The sequence below is a fragment of the Tenebrio molitor genome, chromosome 2 (assembly GCF_963966145.1).
Source record: "Tenebrio molitor chromosome 2, icTenMoli1.1, whole genome shotgun sequence".
In the NCBI taxonomy this organism is placed as follows: domain Eukaryota; kingdom Metazoa; phylum Arthropoda; class Insecta; order Coleoptera; family Tenebrionidae; genus Tenebrio; species Tenebrio molitor.
Window position 1 is genome coordinate 10349448 of NC_091047.1, and position 26217 is coordinate 10375664.

The window sequence follows — 26217 nt, forward strand, 5'->3', positions numbered from 1 at the left end:
TAGCAACTCCAAAATTTCATTTTTCGCGCTGTGCCAGTATTGCATCCCATGAGCGATTTATTCAATTTAAGACAATAATAATTCTTCAATGTCAAAGTTTAATTTGAAATTTGCTTAAATCACTTAGTATTTGCTGTCTAAGAAGGAGTTTTTAGGAAGCAAGATATTCCAGAATATGGATATATCAAAAAAACGTTTTATTTCAAAAAAGAATTAAAAAGCTTATAGGAGCTTTAAAAGGGCATATTGCTAATTCGTAAGTTGTCACATTAATTCAAGCAAATAACGAGTTGAAATATTTTACCTCCGTAAATAAAATAAATTAAAATATTTGTTATTCCGGGAAGAAATATAAACGCAGCAAGAAATTCTTATTCCCCCATCCCAGCTTTTAAGTGCGTCATGACAAGATAAAGAAATGATGCTTTCAAGTTTGAAAACAACTAATGGACCCAACAAACGAGACCTTAATTTTTTATGCGAAATTTCAATCAATTTTTTACACGACAAAGGAAATATCAAACCCTATCTACTTACATTTCTGACATAATTTCAAGTACATACATATTATGTGACCATAAATAACTATTATACGTTACTACACTATTAATATGAAAAATGGAATAACTTTAAAGTTTCTAGTTGGAAATTTTAACAAACTTTGCACACGACCCTCTTTGAACGATAAAATAACAAAAATAAAACTGCGGCCATCTAACTGGAAAATTCTCCCGTATCCTCAGAATTGCCTTTCGTTGCTTAAACAGTTGATGAGTTCCAATTTCAATGATTTAATTTATTTGTACTTGCATAAACCCAGTCGATGAAAAAGTGAGATAAACTCAATTATTTCGCGATTCGGATCCTGTCTCTACAAGTGTGACACTTTGAAATGTTTCAAGCATCAATTATTTCTACACTCATTTCGATTCGATTGGTAGGACTGGCAAGCAGGCACTCGACCGACTTTGTCCTTCCAACACTTGCACCCCATCTCCTGGCCTTATCGGTGCCACCCCCGCTCGCCAGCTCTGAGACATTGGCATCGTCGAGACGCTCAGACACTTAAACTAATTTATTAGTTTGCCTCGTCCCGAATTCCGGGACTCTAACCCGGAATAGCAATTGTTTAGAGGCAGTTTCCTCCTTAAACGATTGTCAAACTAGGAGCCGATCCGGTTCGGAGGTGCCAGCGCAGTATTTATTTTTTCAGCGAAACATTGTAACCGGAGCTAATGTCTGTTTTGAATCCGGAATCGGCCGCAATTGCATTACGATTCAGTGGAGGTATAAGGAAAGTTTTCGGATCGGGCGGGCGGTTTTTTAAACGGCATTCGCAACTTTATCCGACAGACAATGAAAAGAATGTTATCGAACGTTGCAAGACAAAACCACCACATATCAACTTCACTGTCTGCTACTCGCATCATCCCAACAAATTATAGTTCTAGCTTCCACTGGACTTTTACCAACTACAAATTGAATTCATGCTAGTCGGTTTGTTTTGCGAGGATCAATGGAAGGATGAAAGGTCGTGAATTTTTACAGAATCGGTCGTCGAAAGAAAACCTTCCTTCTAAAACTTCACTTCTTGTCTTCTTGTAACAGCGGGGTAATCCATGAAATTATCCTAATTACGTCAAAACTTAGGTAACTACTAGAGTTATTAACAGATTTTGATTGACATAAATGGGTCCCCGCAATGCGATCTCGGAGAGAGTTTTCTCATCCATTCTATACTATGTATAACAAAAAAATTCGCATTATCCTTCCTATTTAAACTTCTTCTTTACTCGATGCATTATCATTGAAAATCAATACACGACGATAGGTTTTAACAGAATTCAGGCTTTTGTTGAAAAAAAATCAGTGTACTAGAAATATTTGGTTAATAGTTTTAACCATAAATTATTATTATACAGTGCGTTCGTAAAGTTCGGAATAAATTTGATAAAAGTGTAAGTATTACTTTCTGAGAAAAATCCTCGAAAAGGTCGACTTTGTTTTTAAAAAGTACATGCTGTACAGTACGTTATTTAAGTTGACAGCTTGTCTTTTCCTAATAATGACGTCATCAATAATTTTTTTAAATGATGACCCTCACTTTTTTCATCTTTTTCTGGTGGACCTTCTTAGTACTTAAACGACTAATGAAAAAAATTGATACCTTACATTACAATTTTTTTGAGAAAATGGCACATTTTACTTAAAAAATTGAACTTACCTAATTTTTAATGTAAAAATTTTAATTGACCTCAAACAAAATCAAACAAACATCTCAGGTTAACAGTAAAATTTAACGCAAATGTTGAAATTGCCTCCCGCCAACTGCTTGGCACTCACCGACACTTTGTACACTGCGCTCAATAATGTCAGGGCTTATTTGTTCCGTTTCAGTGCGAATTCTCTATCGCAAATCGTTCTAAATTGTTTGGTCTATTAAAATAAACCTTCCATTGTAACTAAATCTATTGAAAAAAAAATGTAAGATAAAAATAAAATGACATTTTTTGAAGTAAAATTTGTCATTTTCTCAAAAAAATTGTTATGTAAGGTGTAAATTTTTTTCATTGATCGTTTAGCTAGTACAAAGGCGTACCAGAAAAATAAGAAAACAATGGCGGTTGTCATTTAAAAAAATTATTGATGACGTCATTATTAGGAGATGACAAGCTGTTAATATAAGCAAAGTACTGAACAATCTGCACTTTTTAAAAACAAAGTTGACCTGTTCAAGGATTTTTCTCAGAAATTAATACTTACAGTTTTATCGAATTTATTCCGAACTTTACAAACGCACTGTATATTATTAATTTTAATAGTTCTAATTTCAGTTTAAAAAAATATTTTTCCTTTCTACTTTATACAGGGTGTCTCAGCTAATACTTTCGAGCCTAATATCTCGGTTATTTGCCAACGGATTTTTATGAAATTTAAAATACAGATATTTTAGACGGTGAAGAATAAAATCCCATTAATGCAATAACCTAAGTCTTAAAAACGTAATTTTTACATGCCTTTTTAAAATGTTGAATCACTTAAGATTTATATCAAAAAAATGATGGTCAATAAAAAATGGTGTAAGGAGAAACTCGTCCTTGAAAGACGTCTGGTTTGCAAGAAAAAAGAAAAAACTGTTAAATGTGGCATCAGATGCAAAAACGTAGACGCGTATGAAACAAGCGCGCATTATCGCCGAATTTTGGTCACCCTTCTTCCCACAAATGCAGGTGCTGAGACACCCTGTATAGATAAAGTCGACTATTCGGTAGGTAGAGGTAGAAAAAATCTAGGATTCTCTCATGGGCTGTGACCTTGGAAATATCTGCGTGAAGGCGAACCGATAAACCCGTGAAAAATCTGTAAATGAAAACTGAAAACGTCGACTACATTAGCAACGCGGCAAATTTCAGAGGAATACTATCTACTCTTACCGACAACGAATGAGGACGTTTTCCGGTCGGTTTGTAGCGCCTACTTGACCGATATTCGTCGTTTGCGCAGATATGACTCACAGCCCATAAGAAAATCCAACACCTCTAATACGGCATTGGTTTTTTATCACTATTAATTGTTACAAACTATCTCTCTTCCTTTTATAAGAAGAACTTACAATGAGTTTCAAAGTGTAAGGTACATACTCGGTATTTTGCTTTTATTTTTTGTTCGACTGAAAGAGCTATAAAAAGGTGTGTAAATTCGCGTGCGACAAAAAAACTTTAATCCTGTACGCCTATAAAAACAACAAATGTAAAGGATCAAACAAATTCCACCGTGAATTGAACTTTACAATCTCTACAAAGTGTAGGTCAAAAATCCGTAAGTCCTACAAAACGGCTTTAGTCTGTACGTGTGCGATAATAGCAACAAAAACGAAATGTTTTTATCCCACCTAACGATCGGATGGTTTTGCATGTTTCCGGGATTTTCATAAAACTAATGTTTTAAATGGTAATTTATGCACAATTTTTTATTCCCCTTTGTGAAATACATTTCACTCGACGAGAAAAATTGTTCGTTGCACTATTTTTTTAAATAAATTTAATTCTCGAAGAAAAGCGCATTCAAGTCAGCTAAGATTTTGTTAAATCCCATAAAGAAAATCTCGTTTACAGCACATGCAAATTTAATGGGTCCAAACGGAGACGAAACTGTTGTCAGTGGTTCCACGTAAGAAAGATAAAGAGAGAGTAGAAAAAACTCTCTTCCCTTCAGAATTAACTACGCTTTCATTTAAGCTTTCATAAAATTCTTATTTAAAAGTTTTAATTTTCGTAAAAACAACACAAACACTACGCAAAGCTCCACGGGAGTTCTAAATTTTAAAATTTTAATCCGTCCAGGCTCGCTAATATTACACCCAAAAAAGATTCGACAATTTTTCGCGGAAAAAACTCCTCCACGCAGGTATTTGCAAGCGAACCACCAGACCTGTTACAACTAATTTAGGAAGAACAAAGTAATTAAGATTTCTTTTTTATTCGCAGGAATATTCTCTTCGGTATTAAATTTTGTTATGACTTTAAGCTGTTAAAGCCCAAGTTTAATGTGGGGCTTTAAATAGGTAAAGCAAATTAAGACGTCTCAATTAAGGGTTTCCTTTTATTCTCCTGGACACAACGGTGAATTGAAATCTGGATTTAAATTCCTAGTGGGATCTGCCAAGTTGTGGGAAAATCCGACAGTGGGACCGTTTCTATTTGGAACAGGTTCGCTTTGAAGTGTACATTAAATCATAACTTCCGATGGCAGCTCGTAAATAAAGGGTTTAGTAGTTGCGAAGGTATAAGTATCGGCCTTCGAAGGTTGAACAAGTCAAGTATATTCCGCACGAAAGGATTCGATTTTCGCATTATATTATTTACACGCACGCTTGTAATAAAGTGGAAGAACATGCGCCCTCGTCTAGCCCTGTCTGGCTCATTTTATGGGAATTCCTCGACTTGTCAGATGTCTTCTGCTATAAATCCCGAATAACTCGGCGATGACGGCCATTAATCCGCCGTCATAACGAAGCTGCTTAGCCATCATTAACCCACTCGGACCTGCACATCCAGGTATTTAACATCTGACACATCATCTCTTTATTCTGGGGCCCGAGCCTTTGTTTTTGTATTCACCGTCATCCCTGTCTATATACATTCCGATCAGAGCGCCTCCCTGAAATGTTAAGCTCTCGGTCCTAATCCGGGTCTTCGAAGGGTCAACTTAATCTTCTGTCAAACTTCCTGAATAATTATCTATTTTTATTACTGGAGCAGTTTTTCTGGATAAAAACGTCGTTCACATCTAAACAGATTCCCATACGTGCGGCGACTTTCGGATGGGAGAGAGGACGTCGAGGACTGCCAATATTATTACAGGTTCGGTGTCAATTGGAGGCCAGGGAGTATCGCTCTCCCGTCATCCCCAATGTTGGGTCACCCGGATCACTTATCAAATATTCATCGGGCTTCTCGACTGGGGACAACATGGATTTGCCCCTACAAGATTATGCCATCAAAGCTGAGCTTTGTTTATGTAAAAACGGGGGCAGCACGATCAACCGAATCGTTTACTGTCAATGTCGTATAACAGAGGCCACGGCCGGAGTCTCCCGTGGGGCCACCTCCGGAAGCTCACATAATTTATACCTCCCCAGACTTTCACGATTTATCTTAAAATGATTTTCCTTAAGAGTGTGAAGAAATGAAATGCGGGCGAAATGCCAACCCACGACAATATACAATACCAACTAAAAACTGATATTTTTCATAAAACAACTCTTTTCAGGTAAATAAACACAATCGAGCTTTTTTGAGTTTTTTCACCATTTTGGTTTGTGAATTACCAAATAGGATTCGCTGTTTTGTGTAATTAAAAATTAACGCTATCGTAAAAGCTGCATGAATACCTGATGGAAATTGAATTATTTATGAAACACTGATTTAACAAAATAAAGTTTGCTGGTCCTGATTTAAAAGCATTCAAAGCAAAACAACTGAATTCATTTTGGTTAAAAAAAACAATCACTGGAAATTTGTTATTCCCTTTAATAATAATTACATATTATAATTTCTCTTTGATATATGTACAGTTGGCTTCAAAAAAAACTGGAAATGAAATTTGACCTAATGTTAATCGGAAATTTAATTTGTGTCCGTATGACAGTATTTGTACTGTATTTGCATAACTGACATTTCTGACACATAAGTGCAGTTTTTTAACCTAAATTCGAAAAGGCCGTTTCAAACTATAAAAATTTAATAAAATCTGACAGAACTTTTTCTGACAGTTCCCGTTTTTTTTGAAGCCAACCGTACCATATTTACTCAAATAGGTTCAGATTTTTTAACAACAAATTGTGTGTGCTTAAATTTGATTTGATTTTTCTTGTTTCTGTTGCTATTTCGATTATTTCTTTTGAATCTAATTTTTATTATTGTGTACTAAAATTATCCAGCATATTATATTCTAGGTTTTAGTTTACTCTTTCAAAATAGTAATGACATTTGACGCAGTTTCCTTCCTGACAATTATTTATTTTGTCTTCTATTTGAAATATTTTTTCATCATTATTTCTGTCCATTTTCTGCCGCATGTTTTAAAAAAAATCTGGTCAAGTAGGCTATGAAAAATAAAAGCAATAAAAACATATGGCTTGACTTGAATAATTCAGGCGTAAATGTGATTATCACTATAATTGTTTTGAACGAACTGTCATAAAATGACAATTTCAGGAAAAGCTTGAGAACGGTTCTTTTCCTACAATTCTACGAGAATTGGCGTTGGGACCAACATTTGACAGTGACGCCGCAGACGGGCCGCGCCATCCTATCCCACCAGAAGTACCGTTCGTCTTCGTCGTATACGTCGTAACTGATTAAAGTTAGGTTATGTACCCAGGGCAACAAATAAATCCGCGCAATTGTGTAAACAACTAATGTAATAACAATAAATAAATAAATAACAATTAACAATCATGTGTTTTAAATTACTCTAGAGCAAGTGTTGAAAATGGTAGCCTTGAGGTTCGACGTACGTTGTAACACGCTTCTTGTTCTCAAAAACACATAAAGGGGTAACTCGCTCGCATTCTTCCCTAATTCTGATTTTCAAATCATCAATTGTGTGGACAGATTCCTTGAAAACGGTGTTTTTTAAATGAACAATCAAGCGGCGTAATATCTGCCGCAAATAACGAAGAGTCCCCGTGCTGTGTGGGATGTAGCTACGTCTTGTTGAAAATACCCGTGAGCCAACTCATCATCGTGGAGTGGATTGTTGAAAACATCAAAAATGTTCTTCCGGTACCTTTCAGCTGTTACTGAATCTTCAAGATCCTTTACAATTCTTTGATAAGTTGACACTGATCGCTCAGTCTGCTGGGACAGTTGTCTAAGAGATAATTGGGGTTCATTTTCCATTCGACGTTGGACAGTCTCAACATTTTTATCAATACGACCACTTCCAGACTTCTGCTGAACACTGCCACTTTCTCGAAATTTGTGAACTGTGTACCTCAAGGTCTCGGAAAAGTGTTCATGAAGAACAACATTTGGAAATTTTTCAGTGAATTCCGAGATTCCATCATGAATATCTTTTATTCAGAAGTGAAACCATTTTCAAGATAAAATTTTGCAAACAAAATTATTATGGCGATTAATGACGTTTGTGCCAGTTTAATTATTAAAGTCCATTCAAAAATCAAAAAACCACCAACGTCGCATTTTCTTCGATAATTACTATCGGCAACGCTGTCTAGTGTGTAAAATTTGGTGAGGTTAAATGTTTATTAAGTGTCTTGTTTTTTTGGGCATGTTTAAGTAAAAATAATACGAATCAATAAATAAATGAAACGTGCTGCTAATAAAACAATATGAACGAAATTCAAAGCAATTGAATTTTATTTTGAATCAAATAAATGTCATAATTTATAGTTACCAACATAGTATGAAAAAATATCTACCTAGGGTTTTTTAAATTTTACCAACCTAAAGCAACAGGTGGTGGTTTTTTGATTTTTGAATGGTCTTTATGTGATAAGTTGAGCCATACGTTTTTAATGCTTTTCTTTTTCATAACCTACTTGACCAAAAATTTTTCAAACATACCCACATAAGCTACATCACTAATTCTTTGAAGACAGGTGTGCCAATATATTCAGAATATTTTCAAGGCTTCTTTCAACTAGTTTATAAATGTATAGGCTCACTTAACGCAGCTATGATATTTATTAATTAACTTAATTACTCATTCGACAAATTAACATACATTTCATGGTCAACGATTTTAAATGTACAAACGGTATCCAACAACAAATCCAAAGCTCTACAACTGCATCATCACTAAGCTTTTAGACCATCAGCAGCGCATATTTCGCTATTGCACACTCTCCACTCCAACACACAATAGGAAGGAATGATATGCTGTTTATGTGCATCCTTGTATAATACCAGGCTTATCTCCTGACGAAGCACGAAGGCCACTTCATTGTGGGGTTAAATGTTTTACTGTTCTAGATGAAGCAACCCACAAGTGCAAATAACAATGACTGAACGCTATTCGGTTTCCTTTTCTTGCATCATTTCCAATAGAAACTATTTTCAGTGTACACAAGATCATTAGAGTAGCTCCTGATTTGGAAGGAAAGGAAAAGAAACTGTTTTGAAACTTGGTGATGCTAGTAATGATATGCAATCTCAATAATGGTCTCATTCGAAAACATTCTTTTGTTAAACGAATGGTTTATACATAAGACCAGTGTTTTGTATACAATAAATCACAAACCGTCATAGAGCAAGCGGGTTCCTTGTTGAACAGTGGTCCTTTATTTGTTGAAAGTTAGTCAAAGAATCCGGTAAAGAAAGAAATTGGGGAGCCGCTTGTGGATTTTTTCCATTATCGAAAAGGTATCAATTGGAATGGCATTCTTTTATGTGCAAATCAGCTACAAAGTAAGGTCTCGACTAAGCGATCAATCATTTCCGAGATTGTGAGTAAAACGTTTCAGTACTGCCGGATTCGTGTCAGTGTCTATTATTTATTGAATGTTACGGCAGTGGTTCCGTTTTGGGTACGCTTTAAATTTAAATCAGTTATAATTAAATTTGAATATGGTGAATCCCCTCACCTGGCTTATCGATTGGAGGGTATCTCTCTAATGCAATATTGCAATTTGATGAGTCTGAGACTTAACGACGTGAAATTTAAATATTTCAAACTGCTGTCATAAAGAACAGAGTCGATGGTGGTTTTCTCCTTCCGATAACAAACAGCCATGGAATTTTAATTGGATTGGAAATCCATATCGAAGACGAATTCAGAATATCAATATATACGTCTGGGGACGTGGTTCATGCTAAGCCACCACCGAATCGAAAGCTCCCAAGCCCATCACTCATTTGTCCCACTAATTGTTTGTCACAATTCCATTAATGGCTTCTTTCTCATCTCTTTTCACCAGCCGTTAAACTCCTAATAACCAGCAAAACCTCGTTAAGCCGCATTACGAAAACCGGTACGTAACAATTAGCGGCTTAGAGTGACTCTTTAATTGGCTAAAGTGCTACAAGAAATCCCCCCGAACTGGCAACTGTGCAAACTCGGAACATAAACACACAATCCCGCAGGAACATCTCTATGTGTGTGTGCATAATGAAATAAATAGGGAACTAGGTGGAGATGTACAAGCGCTGAGTTGTGATCAACCATTGTTTTACACGTCGGCTGCATATTTACGTTTCAATTTGCATAAAGCTGGTTCAGTGGAGTGGATAGAATGATTTTCTTTATTAGCACTTGCTGCTAAAATCTGATGAGCTAAATGAAATGAGCCGCAGTGAGCCGCAAACTAGGGGGCCGCTACATATCCTCAATCGCCTCATCCAGGCAGGCATGTTTACTGACCCGAAAAATATACATTTGCATAGCCTTTACATATTTAACATATCTACAAATATTTTGCAATTTTCTTCGCGTTTATACTGTGCTATCAAGCTAAAGCAATTTAATTTGACGTTACCATTTTGTGTCCGAGACACTCACTTCTAGATCCAAAAAAATTAGGGGCACATTATTTAGAAAACTTGTTACAGTGTATAGAAGAAAACTCTAAACACAAATCAAAAAAACTATATAATGTAATATAAATAATCAATAGTTAATGTAACTGCAGGAAAAAAATAAATGAGTTCATGTCAGATTTTTTTTTGTAATCCGCTTGAAGATAAAATAGTACATATCATAAGGAGTAGAAGTGAGTCTTTTTGTGCTTCGCCCCATTGCCGACCTCGACTTCGTCTCGGTCTTCAATCGCCGGGCTTAGCACAAAAAGACTAATGATATAATCTACTATTATGGTTTGACAATTAAGCTACATGCGTAAACGGATAGAATGGCAAGCACCAGATCACAATTGCCTTAACGTGACTACATTTTCTCTTTGAAATCTGGTTGCTTTTCTTACAAACATTTTTGAATTCTTTCACTAAGGAAAAGAATCATCTGTGTTCGTTATCTTCTTTTGAAACTGTCACCTTTTCGTTTTTGAGACAAACAAGTATTCAATTATTGCATCTTTCACCTAAGCTTTAGCATAAAATTGCTACAAAGTTACTGCAACATTTCCTGATCCTTCTAAACTCCCATCAACAAAAGTTTTGACACTTTATTCATGGTTATAATTTGTATACAAGGTGTATCTAAAATACGTGTGTTAATCTTAACCTGTGGAAGAACTCGCCACTTTATGAAACTTTTTTCTAGATTACAAAATTTTTTTGTAACCATGAGAATTTTAATTAAGTACATATTTAATTTTTTCTATAATAATGTAACTTTTTTGGCAAGGTTCCGTTTCTATCACAACAGAAGATTCTCGGCCTTACCCATAGACGGGTGTACATTTTGATGGCCAATTTATTCCAAATTTTAAATCAATTTGTAATGCTTTTTCGTAAAAAAAAACAAATAGAAAAAACATTTTATTTAACTAGCTCTGCTATGAGTTAAAATTAACGCATGTATTCCAGATACACCCTGTATACATAGTTTACATAAAATATTCAGTATTGTGATTTCTAAATATGTACTTCTTGCTGTTATTCCTCTGTATGTGTACTTTATTCTTTCTATGTGAATGTTTTTCTTTATAAAGAATTCTATGGAGCGCACTTGGCACGCTTTGTATTCAATCATCTCTCTTCTTAAATGAAATCACTTTGGAATTATGTCCTGATGTAATATCGTCATAAGAACAACTTCCAGGAGCTCTTCTGATAAAGTTTTACCTTCCTTCGTTATCTAAAGTTACCTAATGACAACTTTGACAAGATTTGTTTTCGATGGAATATAAAAGGCCTTTATAAATGGTTTATTATTTTTGAATATGACAAGGAAATCCTCACAACAATAACATCAAGTGATCCTCTGATAATTCCTCCTCTTCTTTTGTTAAAAAATTAACGGAACCCCGAATTCAATCTTTAATCTAACGATATAGATTGGCATAGCGACTGATAAAATGTGGTTGGGCCGAAAATTTTAAAATCTAACTATCCATTTCATAACTTTCAAGTTATTATACTCGTAATTTACTCCATTTGCTTAATATTACCTTTCATAAATAAAAAAAATAAACATTAGAAACTGTTGCGAAACTTGTGGGTAATAGTTAATTACCACAACGTGTTGTAGCTACAATTTAATGAATCTATGTTTTGCAGCTTCAATATCATCAAAAAGCTTTGAAACTTACTTAAACAGATAAAGCTTCTAAATTTAAGTTGGTGGAATTTTAGTTGAAATGCAATACTCTTCATGGCCACTAATTTAAATCAACTCGGAAATTTTAGGATAATTTCCTTCGAGGGCTTCGGTTGAATATCAAACTTTCTCATATCATTTAACGAAAAACAAAATTAAATTAAATAAAGTTTATTCCACAAAATACAGCATGTTTCAATAACATGTAACAGAATAATGTAGAGTAGAGTTATGTTTGTAATTTAAATTATTTAAAACAGTAAGTACACATTAACTAATAAATATTATAAGAAATTATATGTATGTTGTGAACAGTTTGGAAGAGTTTCGCGTCCATTAAGACCAATATGGGGCCAACGTGTTGTTCTTAAATACAATAAAAAGCATTTTTGTAATAACAATTTTTTTATTGAATTATACATATAAAACTACAGTGCGGGTATAATTAGCCCCTCCTCCCTCTTACCTTTTGAACAACAGGCAAAATAGAGATGTAGGACAAAAATTAGATCAAATAATATCGAGCTTACTTTTTTTTAACGTAAAATTGAAACATCAATCTGTAAAGATGGCGCTAGTGGCGCTGTCAACTGTGAAGTTTTAATTGGTAAGGGGGGTCAAGTGATACATGGTTTGAAAAGCATTTTAATTCTCTATCCAATAGTGGCTTCATTTTTCAAATCAATAAATGGAGTTACCTTTATTTGAATGTGGTTTAACAAACAGGTTGAACAAGTTGTTTTTTGTTCGACACTGTCAGAATTTGAAAATTTTCTCCTATGTGAACGGATTTTGATAAATGTGACAACTTGTCAAAACGAAACGTCAAGTTAATTTTAAAGATTTTAAGCGATTTGGAGCCTTTAAGGGGGTCGACGAACAAAAAAACGTTGTATTCAACTCGTTCTTGTGTAAATTAATCTGGCCCACTCATACCAAAAAAAACCCAATTTACACACGAACTCGTTAAATAAATAACTATTCTTTTTCACATTTACGAAAATTTTAAATATAAAAATGCTAATTATTTTAAACCTTATAACATAATTTGTTTAATAAATAATTTACAGACACAAATGTTTAATATTTGCGATTTCTTTGAAAACAGAAACTAAATCAATTCTAAAAATATACACATAATGTTCGCAAAAAGTATTACAACCTCGAAAAAAAAATTAATTGGCTTTATGAGCAGAAGAACAGAACTACGTAATGAAATTAGTTTCCACGGCTTCACGGACTCTTATTAAATTTTTGTGCTCAAGGAAAAAAATAGAAACATTCTAGAAATTTTAATTTGTTGACAAATTTAATAAATAAATAAAATTAATATAAATTCCTCGAAGAACAAAAAATTGAAAAAAAAAACATTCTTACTGCTTATCAAAGCATTAGCAACTACTAAACCGAATCAACCGTTCTCAATGTGCTGTCGGTCGTCTTTTGTAAAGCCCTTGTGGTTATGATGTCCATAAATGTTGCAGACGTTCAGAGAAATTGACTTCTCGAGATAAAGGGAGAATCATTCCTCCACCTCCAGCTACGCGAATATTGTCACTCAAATAAGATTCAAACTCAGTGATAAAGATACAATTTTCGGAATATTTTGTCGCTCCTCCACATCGTGTCAAGGCAAATGAAAAGCTTCATCTCTGAAATTCTGAAAGTCTGAAAGTCAGCAACACTAGAGAAAACCAAGTTAGACTACCGACTGTTCTCCACTTTCAGTGATCATAAAATTTTAATGAAGTTTAAACGGACTACACTACTGGGGGATTTCGGGAAAGTTCTTGTTTTTTATTAAAGATCTCTGTAGGTAAGCAAGGAACCTTGCAACTCCACATTGTATTCTCCTTTCATCTAAGTCATTTTCAAAAAATGTATAGCTTACTAATAATAATAATTAACAACATCCGAAAAACCAACCCAACTGAAGTTTTATCCTTTGTATTAGTTTGTTCTACCCCAGGTGGGAATAATGGAACTATTAATTTGTTAAAAAATATTCGACCTACTATTAAAAAAAAAAGAGAAAAGAGCGGCTATAGAAAACAAAACTTCTGAAAACGTGCGGCGTAGCTTCAATCAATTCTAACAGCGATGTTGAAGAGAGCTTTCGCCAAAACTTCAACAAACAATATAGTATTTGGTAAACTCAATCACCATTTTCTTCGCTCCCATTTTGAAAGAAGCTTTCTGTTATAAATACTTTGTGTTCTTGACTACAAACCATTTTTTAATAAATAGAATTCAAGTAAAAGTCACAAATGACAAATGACAGCTTATTAAGTTACGCCATACGTTTTCAGAAATTTTGTTTGCCACAGCCACAGCACTTGTTGATAATGTGGTACTTACTCTATCCGGTGTTCATTTAAATTTATCCTCAAAGTTGGCATTGAAGAGTCGATTGTGAACGCACTACTTGTCAGTCTGCACACTAAAAACACAAACAACGCAAAAAGTGAAGTTAGATTTAAACAGCTTATCCGTGATCTGTAATCCATGGTGCGTTCACAATCAACTCTTCAACGCCTACTCTGAGGATAAATTTAAATGAACACCCGATACAAACTAAACTAAACTTGATAAGTTTCTTTTCTGTATTTGTTCATTAAAACCACCACACTGTATTTTATTTCATTTTTATAGTTACATCAAAATAAATGATCAGATTAATTTAAAATAATATGTATATCATTACTGCATGATGCCATTCGTCACGCCATTAGGTGAATCTCTTTTAAAGTTGAGGTGTTTTGAACATCATTCTTCTAAAGAATAAAGAAAATTACTTAATGAGAAATAGATATATGCAGGTTTTTTAAACTTTTATAGACCTACCAAAGTGTGGCAACGCTTCCCTTCTTTGAATCTGCTTAACCAAATTTCACTTGCAAAAAAATCCCATTTTACGATTTTTTTATATCCTCGCATTAAAATGTAATTTTCTTAGAGTGCACCCCCGGAAATAAGCGGTTTGAGCAGCCGTCTACATTTGTCTATGTTTCTGAATCAATACATCGAACTTGAGACATCAAAACAGACAAGTGGGTTGAGACGTATTTAATTATTTATAAAAGGGGTTATTGCTCAAACGTCGAAGAAGCGTTTTATTGTTCACTTAAGATATGTGCATAATTTAACAGGAGCGCATTCGAAGAAACGAATGCAATAAAAGGTGGAGAGCATGGTGCTGCTGCAATTTATTTTATGTTAATTGCCCCTCTTGATTTGATACAATTAAAAGAAACACATAAACACAAGTTCACAGGTAACAAGCTTTCTTACTTCTGACTCGAATTCAGTAAAAGAAGAATGATTTTTATCAAGTTTCTAATCCCAGAAAATCCCATAAATACCCATTAGCAGAGACAAATCTAATTTACCTTCAACAAATTCTCTTCTAGCATTTGTAGGTGCAACTAACACTGGCAAACGAAACGTGTTTTCATTATTAAGGTGGAACACGACAGCACCACCGCACAAGAAGCGCATTGCACAACCCTTAATAAATATTCGAGGCGCGCAATCTTAAAACCTCCAAAACCCCTTCATAATAAGCGATTGTTAGCCGAACACAATGGAAGTAATTTGCTAGTTTCCTACTGATGAGGTTCAATTTGTCGCAGTTAGACGCACGAAAAAGCGAATTTAAATAAGATCTAACATTTATCTCAGACAAGCCACTCACAACTTTCAGTAAGTAACGGGGTCTATAGGGGGCGAGGTGATGGGAAAGGAGACACCTGCACCCCTCACGGCCGTGCTCTTACACAAGAAATTATTTTGTAGGTATTTACTCGTCATACCAACCCTTTCCTTTATTAATGTTCCATCAAAAGGATTCAGGTATATTATACCTAATTATTAAATTTTATAATTATGCAAAACTTAATAAAACGGAGTATTTCATTCAAGTCAACCTCGGCGCTCCCTTGATTAATAATAATTCATTAATTTAATAGCTTTATTCCGGGAAAATTGCGGTATTGTAAAGGAGGTAAGCAACACTGATCGCAATGTAAACAACACCAAAGAAAAAATATAATTTCGTATTTTCCAGGTTGTACAAATTTTTTAAAATATAACAAAATTTGTTTTCGAGGGAAAAATCGTAAATACGTTTCACTACTAATTACTACGCATTTATTGTACACGTAGATGGTAAGATGATAGATACTTTTCTTTCACTGCAGAATTTAATAAATTCAAAATAAATTCAACGTAAACAAAATCAGCAAATTGTTATATGTATTTCATTTGATAGCATATTTATAATGTGTAGAAAAATTCAAAGTTGTAATAAATAATTGGCATTATTTAATGGTGAAATTTACCTATGGGATTATAGTTTATTAAACAAACATAAATGCCAAACAAATTATATCTGCAGTAAATCTGAACTGACAAGATAAACACGAATGATAATAAAGTTACCAAAAAGGTAAACTTTGATTCATGACGGCTATATACTACCTACGGAGTGCAGTTAAATCCACATTCCCCTGTTTGATCCAATATTATTCTTAATTCCTCTACAAACAAAATTAATTTTCAAATTAGACTTAAATCTCTTATTTACATATTATTATAATTACTTAATTAAAAAACAAACAAACAAGCGAATAAATTCGAAATTAATCATTTTACGGTACTGTGAATTACACAACAAAGTTGTAGAATACTTCAAAAGGATTTATTTTTGTGCTTTTTTAACTGATAATATCGGATTATCATCAACATCTCGTCATCAGCAAGGTGTCATTAAAAATATCTACACATAACTGAATAAATTAAAGTTTTTGATTTTAATTTTGCTGTAATGTGCATTCAGAAAAAAATTGTGGTCAAGTGACATGGACACTATTGTTTCCGATAACGTCAAAACAACTGAAAGTAGACAATAGGTAGGAATATGGGCCTATTCCTCACAAAGATAAATGTAGGACATAAATACACGAAATTAAAAACGAAAAAAAAAATTACTTGTATCATGACTTGTACTCGTATCATGACGCGTATCATCATCAACTTGACAAGCCTTGAAGCGTTAAATGACAAAGAATATCTTGTAAAGGAAATTGTTTTATTCAGGAACGTGTACAAACAGAAACGATTATTGCAATAAATTTCCTTAGGATTAAAAAAAAATACGAAGACAGTGCTATTCATTTAAAATTTGTAGGCTATGACTTTGACAGTGTCAGATTTTTCGTATTTTTGCTAACTCAGCTAATAAACGTCAAACAACTGTCGTCATTAATCAAATTTTAACGCAAAAATGGGTTTTACTTTAGAACATCATTGAATCTTACTTTTCAATAACGGAAAATGGACATGCCTATTTGGCCGAGTTTCGGCAAAAATTTCCAAATTTAAATTGAGACAGGTATATGCAACCAAAAATACTTCCATGCATGCAGAGCATTTGAATATCTAGATTTGGAAATACGTCGAAAATCTCAAAGGCTTCTTACATCTAAATAATTGTTGATACCACGGTATAACCAGTTACTTAATCATAGTCATAACTAGCAAATTAGACGGTATTTAGATAGAAATTATTTAAGTAACACTTAAATATTGATTTAAAATAAAGAAATCATCACTTGGTTTAATACAAAGTGTCTCTAAAAGAATCGTTTATCAAGAGTCCTGTGGAATGTTACGACTCTATCATTTTATTGTGTCGAACTATGTCGAGCCGTTGAAGCCGTCAAATCAGATGTCAACGTCAGCTGTCAAATTATTAAATCTTAGAGTCAGTTGTGAGTTCGACGTCTCAGTTGTTTTGCTTGTAATTTTTTTCAAATTTTCTATATTCTAATTATGTACTTTTCATCTTACAACAGTCATTAATGGAGTTACATAACCTCTTATTTTCTATTTGGTACCACCATATGTTATAGAGCGGCAAAAATCAAATATGTATATTCAAATTCCACAGGACTCTTGATATACATACATACAGTGCATTTTTTTTAACTGTTGCCATAGGGAATTGCATGGTAAAACTTATACCCCCTGTTAACTTTTGTTCTGATCAAAATATTCAAACCATTTTTGGAACAAAGTTGGAAGATTTTTTAAACTATCGGACAGATTACAATTCAATATCCTAAATTGTCGAAAAAGTTGTGAAAAAAATATTTGTACCACGCCGGAATAATAGTGCGTCGAGCGGCCGCCAGAATAGCGTCCTTGTCGCCTCAACCACCAACTGCCTATCCCCACTTTTGATTTTTGTCGTTCATTTAAAAAATAAATAGGGAGATCTTCTCGTGGCTATGATTAAATTTCTTTATAAAAAAAAAACAAAACGTAATAAAGTTAACGCACAAATAATTCAATAAATTAACAGAAATTATCAAAGGAATTGTTCAAAATGTTTTTCTTCGACTATTTTGTAAATGTCGCACTGTAATGGAATTTGGTCAGGTGCTGGTTGAGCCGACAGGGACGCTATTCTGGCGACCGCTCGACGTACTATTATTCCGGTCGGCTCTAAAATATTTTTTTCACAACTTTTTCGACAGTTTAAGATATTGAATTGTAATCTATCCGATAGTTTAAAAAATCTTCGAACTTTGTTCCAAAAATGGTTTGAATATTTTCATCAGAACAAAAGTTAACAGGGGGTATAAGTTTTACCATGCAATTCCCTATGGCAACAGTTAAAAAAAATGCACTGTATATGAAAGGAAATAATAAACCATTTTTATTTCATTTTATCTATTCTAATGCAAGAAGACCAGAGTCTGTTGGGTAATTTCCTTCCTAGTTTAACTTATTGAAAATTTTGTTATTTTATCACTTTGCAATACACTCAATTTAAGATAACCCGCTCCAAAACGACGGTAACATATTCTAGTTGAAATCCTTCGGAAGCAAAATTTTTAAATATGTATTTATGTAAAAGATTTCGCATAATATAACAAGAACAATAAACAAACAAAGGATCTAAACAACGAGCCGACTTCAAAACAAATCTAAATTTATTTGTTAAATTATTGTTATAAATGTTTATTCAAAATTTAATGAAAGCAGCAAGACCGGCAATATTTCCTCCACAAACACGTGTTTTTAACGGTAAAATTTCGTTATGTTGGATAAAACGTCGTTTCAAATAAACGTTACAGAATAGCACTAAGTCACTGTGACGACTTGAAAGCTATTTAACTAGAATAATGCAATTCGATACTTTATAATATGGCCACACACATGGCGCACCGACTTAATGCACGTTATTTAAATAATTACTAGTTACCCTAAAGCGCACTTACTATTCATCAGCTTAAATTCTTATGATATCCTTCGCCAGATAAGACGAGTAGGATAACTGAAATATTTTTCCAGAGCCGCTATTGTTCTCGTTGACTTTAAAAACAGTCCGAGTTACGTACCCGAGCATTCCGTGCAGGAAACAAGATTTCCATAACCTAAAACTTATCACTAACACAGTTATCAAGAGCGATATTCATGCGGGGAAGGAGGTAATCACAATAATTTAAGGGTGGCGGTCGTAATTTACGTCAAAATCTATACTTACAAACAAATCTGCGTATAAGAATAATAATTTCACCCGAACGTGATGATTGATAGGATTTTTCAAGAAAGCCATTAAAACTAAGAATATTTCCACTAACACGTAAGCGAAAAATTACGTCAAAACAAATTTTTCCTTTGCCAGCCAAGCGACACATTAAAGCGCCACACCTGAAGAACTTTCCAAAGGCGAGAAGATTGATGATGATCCGAATCGGACTCATTTTAAATTGTAATTGATTTGCTCTTCGTAGGGCCGTCCACCGAAGATTATTTATGGTGATCTTACCTTTATCGAAACGGATTCCGAAAGGCAGAAACGTCTGGAAAAAAAAACAATTAATTAGTAAGAGCTTTCATGGTTTATGTAAAGTTGGTAAAATTAAATTACTGACAATACATTTTTAACAAGTTTCAAAATTTCTAAAATCTACAGTAAGATTTTTCTCCTTTAACGATGAAGATATTTTATAATTTTTATATCTCGTTTCCAATTTTTACCCTAAACCAGCTGCGATTATTTTTAATCTTTTTCATTCAAACAATATTTCTACACAAGTAGGTAAATTCAAATTAAGGAGGAACCCCTTAATCTGCTCCCAAACAATTGTTTTTCATCTTATTTTTTGCAATTTTAATTGACGAAGATTAACACAAAAACGGTTAACGTATAAGTTTACAGGGTGTACTAAATATGGCGCATAATATTTATGTCATGCTAATCTACGTTGAATACTAAACAAAAAATTCTAATTCAAATTTGGTCTCAGACGAATACTTTTTAAATTATTATTACTATTATCAAAAATGATATTAATGATAATCCTTGTTACTTTTTGACTGAAAAATCAGTATATCTTTGTTGCAATAACTTCAAAATTTATGACCAGCGAAGACTTGAAATTGAAAATGAAATTACAAATAAACCAATAATCAAAATGGTAAAACTAGTGCTGGAATATATATTTTACTTGTTGAATTATGTGTTATTGATGCTATTTATTAAATTCTCTCATTACAATGGAAACAAGTTTGACTGTTAATAACTCCATGAGCAGAGGGTTAACAGTAAATTGGTACCAGAATTTTTTGCTTGTATTTCAACATAGAATCATGTGCTGTAAATATTATGGGCCATTTTTATGCACCCTGTATACATACATAATCACCACAAAATTGAAATAATATGTATCTTATTTTGAGCACCTACGACAAAAACGTAAATGATTAAATTAAAATGTTTAGATAGGTATATTACGTACAACAAATCAAAAGAACTGCCGAATCTCACTTTACAGGTTATTCTGTAGCTGTATCCTCTTAACTGTTTAATATTAGACAACGCGGGCGGTCTAGAGCCGCAGTTTGAAACCGAAACATACAAAGAAATAAAAGGACACTTTCACAAATGAAAGAACTGACCTGTCGTTAGGGTCCCTATTGTTGCCGAATTGTTCGTTATTTTTACAGTAAATTGAAGCTGATGACCGTTTTTATATTGAAACATTGAAAAGAAAAATTGTGAAAATGGGACCCAAGCATTGTTCGTGAGAAATCGTAAATATTTGACAACAATCTCAGAAAGGACGTGCCATAATCAATTCCGACCTGTGAAAAATTTATTAGGACTGGTCGACAGGGCTATTCAAGTGAGAGGTTCTTTGATAAGCATCTAACTCAATATTTCAATCCACAATCATAATTCGTGCTATTAAGCCCACTAATGGCACTATTAGATTTCCCCGAAGTCGTTTTCTTTCGGTCTATGCGGCATAAAACTACAAAGCGGAAAAGAGACATTAAGAGCCTACTCCAGTTAATCGATACGGATTAGGAAAACTTCCTATTTAGGTTCGAAATTGCAATTTTCTCTCAATTTCCACGACACAGTTTGAAGCGAACGACCAAAACGGAATTAAGTAAGCGCCAAACAAAGATTAAAATCGGGGGCAGTTTTATTTAATAACAAACTTCCTGCGAGAAGATTTACAGCAACTCGTACATTTTTTATTGGAACACTGTGACACGATCATTAGGTAATAACATGCAACTCCTGTTCCTGTTACACTTTCGTGTTCATGTTTGCCCACAGCAAATATGGCGACCCAGCTTCGGAGGGTGCTCTGATTTATTTTTATCAGCCAGGCGCCCTCACACACTTCTCAAACTTTTATTGTTATTAGTTCCGAAGATAAATAAAATTAAATTTATCGCTTTTACACATCAGTGCAATAGAAAAATAGTTTTTCCCCGACCTACGCAACAACTCCAAAACTGTAAATAAGACGGTATCGTCCAACTTCCGACCAACAATTGAGCGCCCCAGCACCAGCAGAAAATCGCTGCTGCAGCAACAATAAGGAACGATGCCCTTCTTCAATTTCGCTGAAAGGGACAACAACAAAGAGAAAAAACCCCACAAGAAACTCTCTCGTGGATGGTTTTAAATTGGAGAAGGATGCGTCGTTATAATGTGATGATTTCATTTCTGCAACCTCCCTAATTTGCGATTGTTTTCTTTTCCTCTGCGTTTAAAGCGAGTGATTTGAATATAATGAGCGAGTATCCCGTCAATAATTGCATCATTATCCTGATGCGCCTGTTGGCGTAACAAATTCCACCACAACCAATGAATTTAATTGTGGTCTCTGTAGTTTATGAGCTAGGCCGTGATTGCACTTGCAATGCAACTTCATCCGTCATAATTTGCAGTCGAAGGCGGTCGAGGAACGTCCGACAGAGAGAATCTCCGCAAGGTGGCAAAAAACGCCAAGTCTGTTGCTTCTGAATGTTCGAAAAAGGAGCGTTGCTTAATTTTTTTTTCCTCCAAGCGGGGTTCTTTTGTTGGAACTTTATTATAATCATCCTGATTAACCGATCTGTGATATCATCTTAATTGGTCCCCAGGTAAATCATTTCTTCCCACTCAAATGAGAGTCATTTTGGGAGCATCGTAGATTCCAGGTCGGAATACCTGTCCGCCTCTAACAAATTACAGAGTGCTAATAATTCAGTCGTTGTTTTGGTAAAAATAGATTGATAGTTTGATGAAAGTCTATTAAAAATGGCGATTGCGGGTCAGAAAGCGAGGAGTTGATAAAGGGTCACTAGAAGCAGTTAGCACATGCACGCGAAACACGAATTAAGCAAATTCAGTCGATTTGCAAAAAATAGACCAATAAATCAAGAAAATGACGCAATCTTTCACTTGGGCAAATCAAACTTTGGACGTGTTTTTCTATTTCTTATCGATCACCAGAATCAGGTCCGGACTGTTCGAAACGGTCCTGCGTGGTTATGGAGTAATAATAAACAATGCAGAAGAACCATCGATTCCTTTAGAGGCGGTCTTGGACGGTATATGGGCGGAAAAATTGATTTTAGACAATGAAATGATTGTCTGGAGAGGTGCGAATGCGTAATTTATACGGTAGTATATTATTTTAACGATGCAATAAATATGAAAGCCTCCGGGAATATTCTGTTAACCCGCCACACATACTGCAAATCGTTTAAGATAAATAATATCAAAAGAGCATGCCGCACAAAAATTCGCACCTGATTGCAAGGCACGGAACTCCGAGAGTTGTTATTCATTGCATGTGCATATCAATAAGAAAGTGCTGTTAGTGAGAGTGGAGTACAATACTCCAAAAACGAGAAAATAGGTGTCTGAATGTAGTTTGTGGAATTGAGGCGAAAGGAAAATGCAACAAAATTATGAACGATTAATCACTGTTGGGTGGTGATATTAGCCGTTCAAATGATATAGTCGTCTTTGTATAACTACTTAAAAACTTTATTGTATGACAAAATGTTGATGTACAAGTGTTAAGTACCAAGGATAGTGGTAGACTCTGGTTTTTACCGCTATATCTCGACTTAAATAAGGGTGGGTGATTTCACCCCTCTCACAAAGAAAGTAGGCAGGACTACCTGCTACAGTACCTCTTTCTAACAATAACATTCAAAATTACATTATTTTGTACATATACCGCCCCCCTTGAAGGCACGGACTTCAAAAATATTGGAATTAGCAAAGATCGAACATGGTTATTAGAAAAAGGATTGTTACATAATAAACATGACAAAAAACATTAAAAAATACAAACATTGAAGTCAATTGTAAAAAAAAGGGTTAATGCATAATTATAACAAATATTTACACGATACAAACATAGTCTATTCATTCGCTGGCAGAACGCACACCTTTCGCGTGGCTCTTTTGAAGATGCCATTGACAGTCTTTACGGACACTACGCGCACAACACCGTCACTTCCGGGATGAAGTTCTACGATGCGTCCCAATTTCCATTGTAGTGGCGGCGTGTTGTCCTCAACTAGAATCACCATGGAACCAACTTCCAAGGCGGGGGTAGACGGTCTGGAACCGGAACCACGGAGCTGCTTGGAACGATTGATGTTTTGAACAAGGTACTCCCTTTGCCAGCGGTGCCAAAAGTGCTGCCTCATCTGTTCCACTCTTTGCCATTGCGTCAATCGGTTGATCCTCGTCGTCGTAAGATCTCTTTCGCTTATAGAAGTTAATGGCTCTCCGATGAGGAAGTGACCAGGGGTTATGGGATTAAGGTCATTAGGATCGTTACTCAAGGGACACAAAGGTCTGGAGTTTAGGACTGCTTCAATTCTTGTTAACAGGGTATACAATTCTTCGTAGGAAAGCACGACTTCTCCAATTGTTCTCTTTAAATGACCTTTAATGGATTTTACGTTTATTTCCCAAATACCGCCCATGTGCGGGGATCTGGGGGGAATGAAATGCCACGAGATACCCTTATTAGCCAGATTTTCTGTAATTTGACTAAATGAAGCTGACTTTAGAAATGTTCTTAGTTCCAGTAATTCTCTATTGGCGCCAACGAAATTTGTAGCATTGTCCGAATAAAGATGGTACACATGACCACGTCTTGATATGAAGCGTTTTAGCGCATTCAAAAAGGTTTGAGTCGTTAAGTCACCAACTAGTTCTAAATGAACGGCTTTAGTTGAAAAACAGACAAAGACGCAAATATATGCCTTCACAGTACGCTTACTGCGACCACGACATTCCTTGATGTAAATAGGCCCGGCATAATCTACGCCACTGATTGAAAATGGTCTGGTTGGTTCGACACGGGATTTGGGCAAATTACCCATAATAGGATACATAACGCTTGGTTTGACTTTAAAACATTGCAAACACTGGTGCAAAATCTTGCGTACCACACTGCGTGGAGAAATTATCCAAAAATTTTGACGTAACGCGGCTAAAGTTCCCTGAACACCAGCGTGCAGTTGCTCAATGTGCACGTGTTTGACTAATGCCTTAATCAAATGGTGATCGTTTGGTAGCACGATGGGATGTTTGACATCGTAAGTTAAGGATGAGTTTTGCAACCTACCTCCCGCGCGAATTAAATTATCATTCTTGTCGAGAAAAATATTTAAGCACAGTAAACGTGATTTCTTGTTAATCGGTTTGTTTTGTTTAAGGCAAGCTAATTCATCGTTGAATGCAACTTCTTGAATTAAACGCATGATGGCCTTCATGGAATCTTTTAATTCTTCACATGTTAAAGAACTAGAGATTTGCCTTTGGTTTGGCTTCCTACAATTGTTGATGAACCGTAATACCCATGACATTACGCGTTCAGTTTTTTTGTAATTTGAAAATTTTGTAAGAAGCGGTAGTTGTCTTTCGCGAGAATGAATATTGGTCAGAGTGACAGTTCGCCGTTCTGGAATTTCAATATCCGAAAGATTTACGTTAGATACGGGCCAAGTGTCGTTGTTTTCTGACAGCCAATCAGGACCGTCCCACCACAGTTTATTAGTTTTGAGTTGACCAGGTAAAGCACCTCGGCTTAGTACATCCGCAGGGTTACTTTCGCTTTTGACATGATACCAATCTTTCGCATCCGTTAGCGTTTGAATTTCGGAAACTCGATTTCCTACAAATGTTTGTAAGTTTGAAGATGTAGCGTTTATCCATGCCAGAACGACTGTGGAATCTGTCCAGAGAAATTGCTGATCAATTTTGACATTTATCGTTCGTAAAACTGTATTAAATAATCGCGACAACGTTAAGGCGGCACACAGCTCCAAGCGTGGTAACGTAACAGCGCGAAGAGGAGCCACACGAGATTTAGCGCAAATTAAGTGAACTTGATGATTGCCACTATGATCAGTTGTTCTTAGATAGACAGCAGCGCCATATGCGATTTGTGATGCGTCACCAAAACCATGTAGTTGCACCTGTACGGGGCTTGATTTTATTATGTTTCTGGGAATTTCGATTTCGTTTAAGTGAGCGAGTTCTTGCAAGATCTTAACCCATGCACAATAAATAGTTTCAGGTAATAGATCGTCCCATCCAATTTTCAAACTCCAGCATTGTTGAAGGATTATTTTTGCTTTTACTACTACTGGCGCCACAAGACCCAATGGATCGAATACCTGGGCAGTTTTAGACAGGATTTCGCGTTTTGTTAGTCTTTTCGGAATGTCGCACTGTTTTACCTGATAGCGTAACGAATCGTGATTAGGATTCCAAAAAAGCCCTAACGTTTTAGTGTAAGCATCCTTATCGAAACTGACGTTGAGATTAGGCTCGTGACTATCTGGAATTAATGCAGGATGATTGGCGGCCCATTTACGTAATAAGAAACCACCATGAGCTAAAATTTGAATTATTTGATCTCGTAAAGTGATTAGGTTTTCAAGTGAGTCTCCTCCCGTCAGAAGATCGTCTACGTAAAAATCCTGTTGAATTGCTTTAGCGGCTTCCGGGTACTGATTTACGTTTTGAAGAGCTAGTTCTTTAAGACATCTTGTTGCTAGAAAACTGGCCGGTTTTGTACCGTAGGTTAGAGTGGTTAATCTATACGTTTTTAGCGGATCTTCGGTGTTCTCGCGCCAAACAAT

General features: G+C 35.0%; 2 protein-coding genes across 5 annotated transcripts in view; both read right to left on the reverse strand.

Moving 5' to 3' along the window:
• Positions 1–26217, reverse strand: part of nolo (no long nerve cord) — a 233565-nt gene that overhangs the window by 165811 nt on the left and 41537 nt on the right. For all 4 annotated transcript variants that reach the window (XM_069039742.1, XM_069039745.1, XM_069039741.1 and 1 more), the window contains exon 2: positions 19583–19616. The gene's annotated coding sequence lies outside the window, so the exon portion shown is untranslated. The remainder of the gene's footprint in view (positions 1–19582; positions 19617–26217) is intronic.
• Positions 23476–24048, reverse strand: LOC138125117 (uncharacterized). The gene has a single exon (XM_069040398.1). The coding sequence runs from the start codon at positions 24046–24048 to the stop codon at positions 23476–23478; it is 573 nt and encodes a 190-aa protein (XP_068896499.1).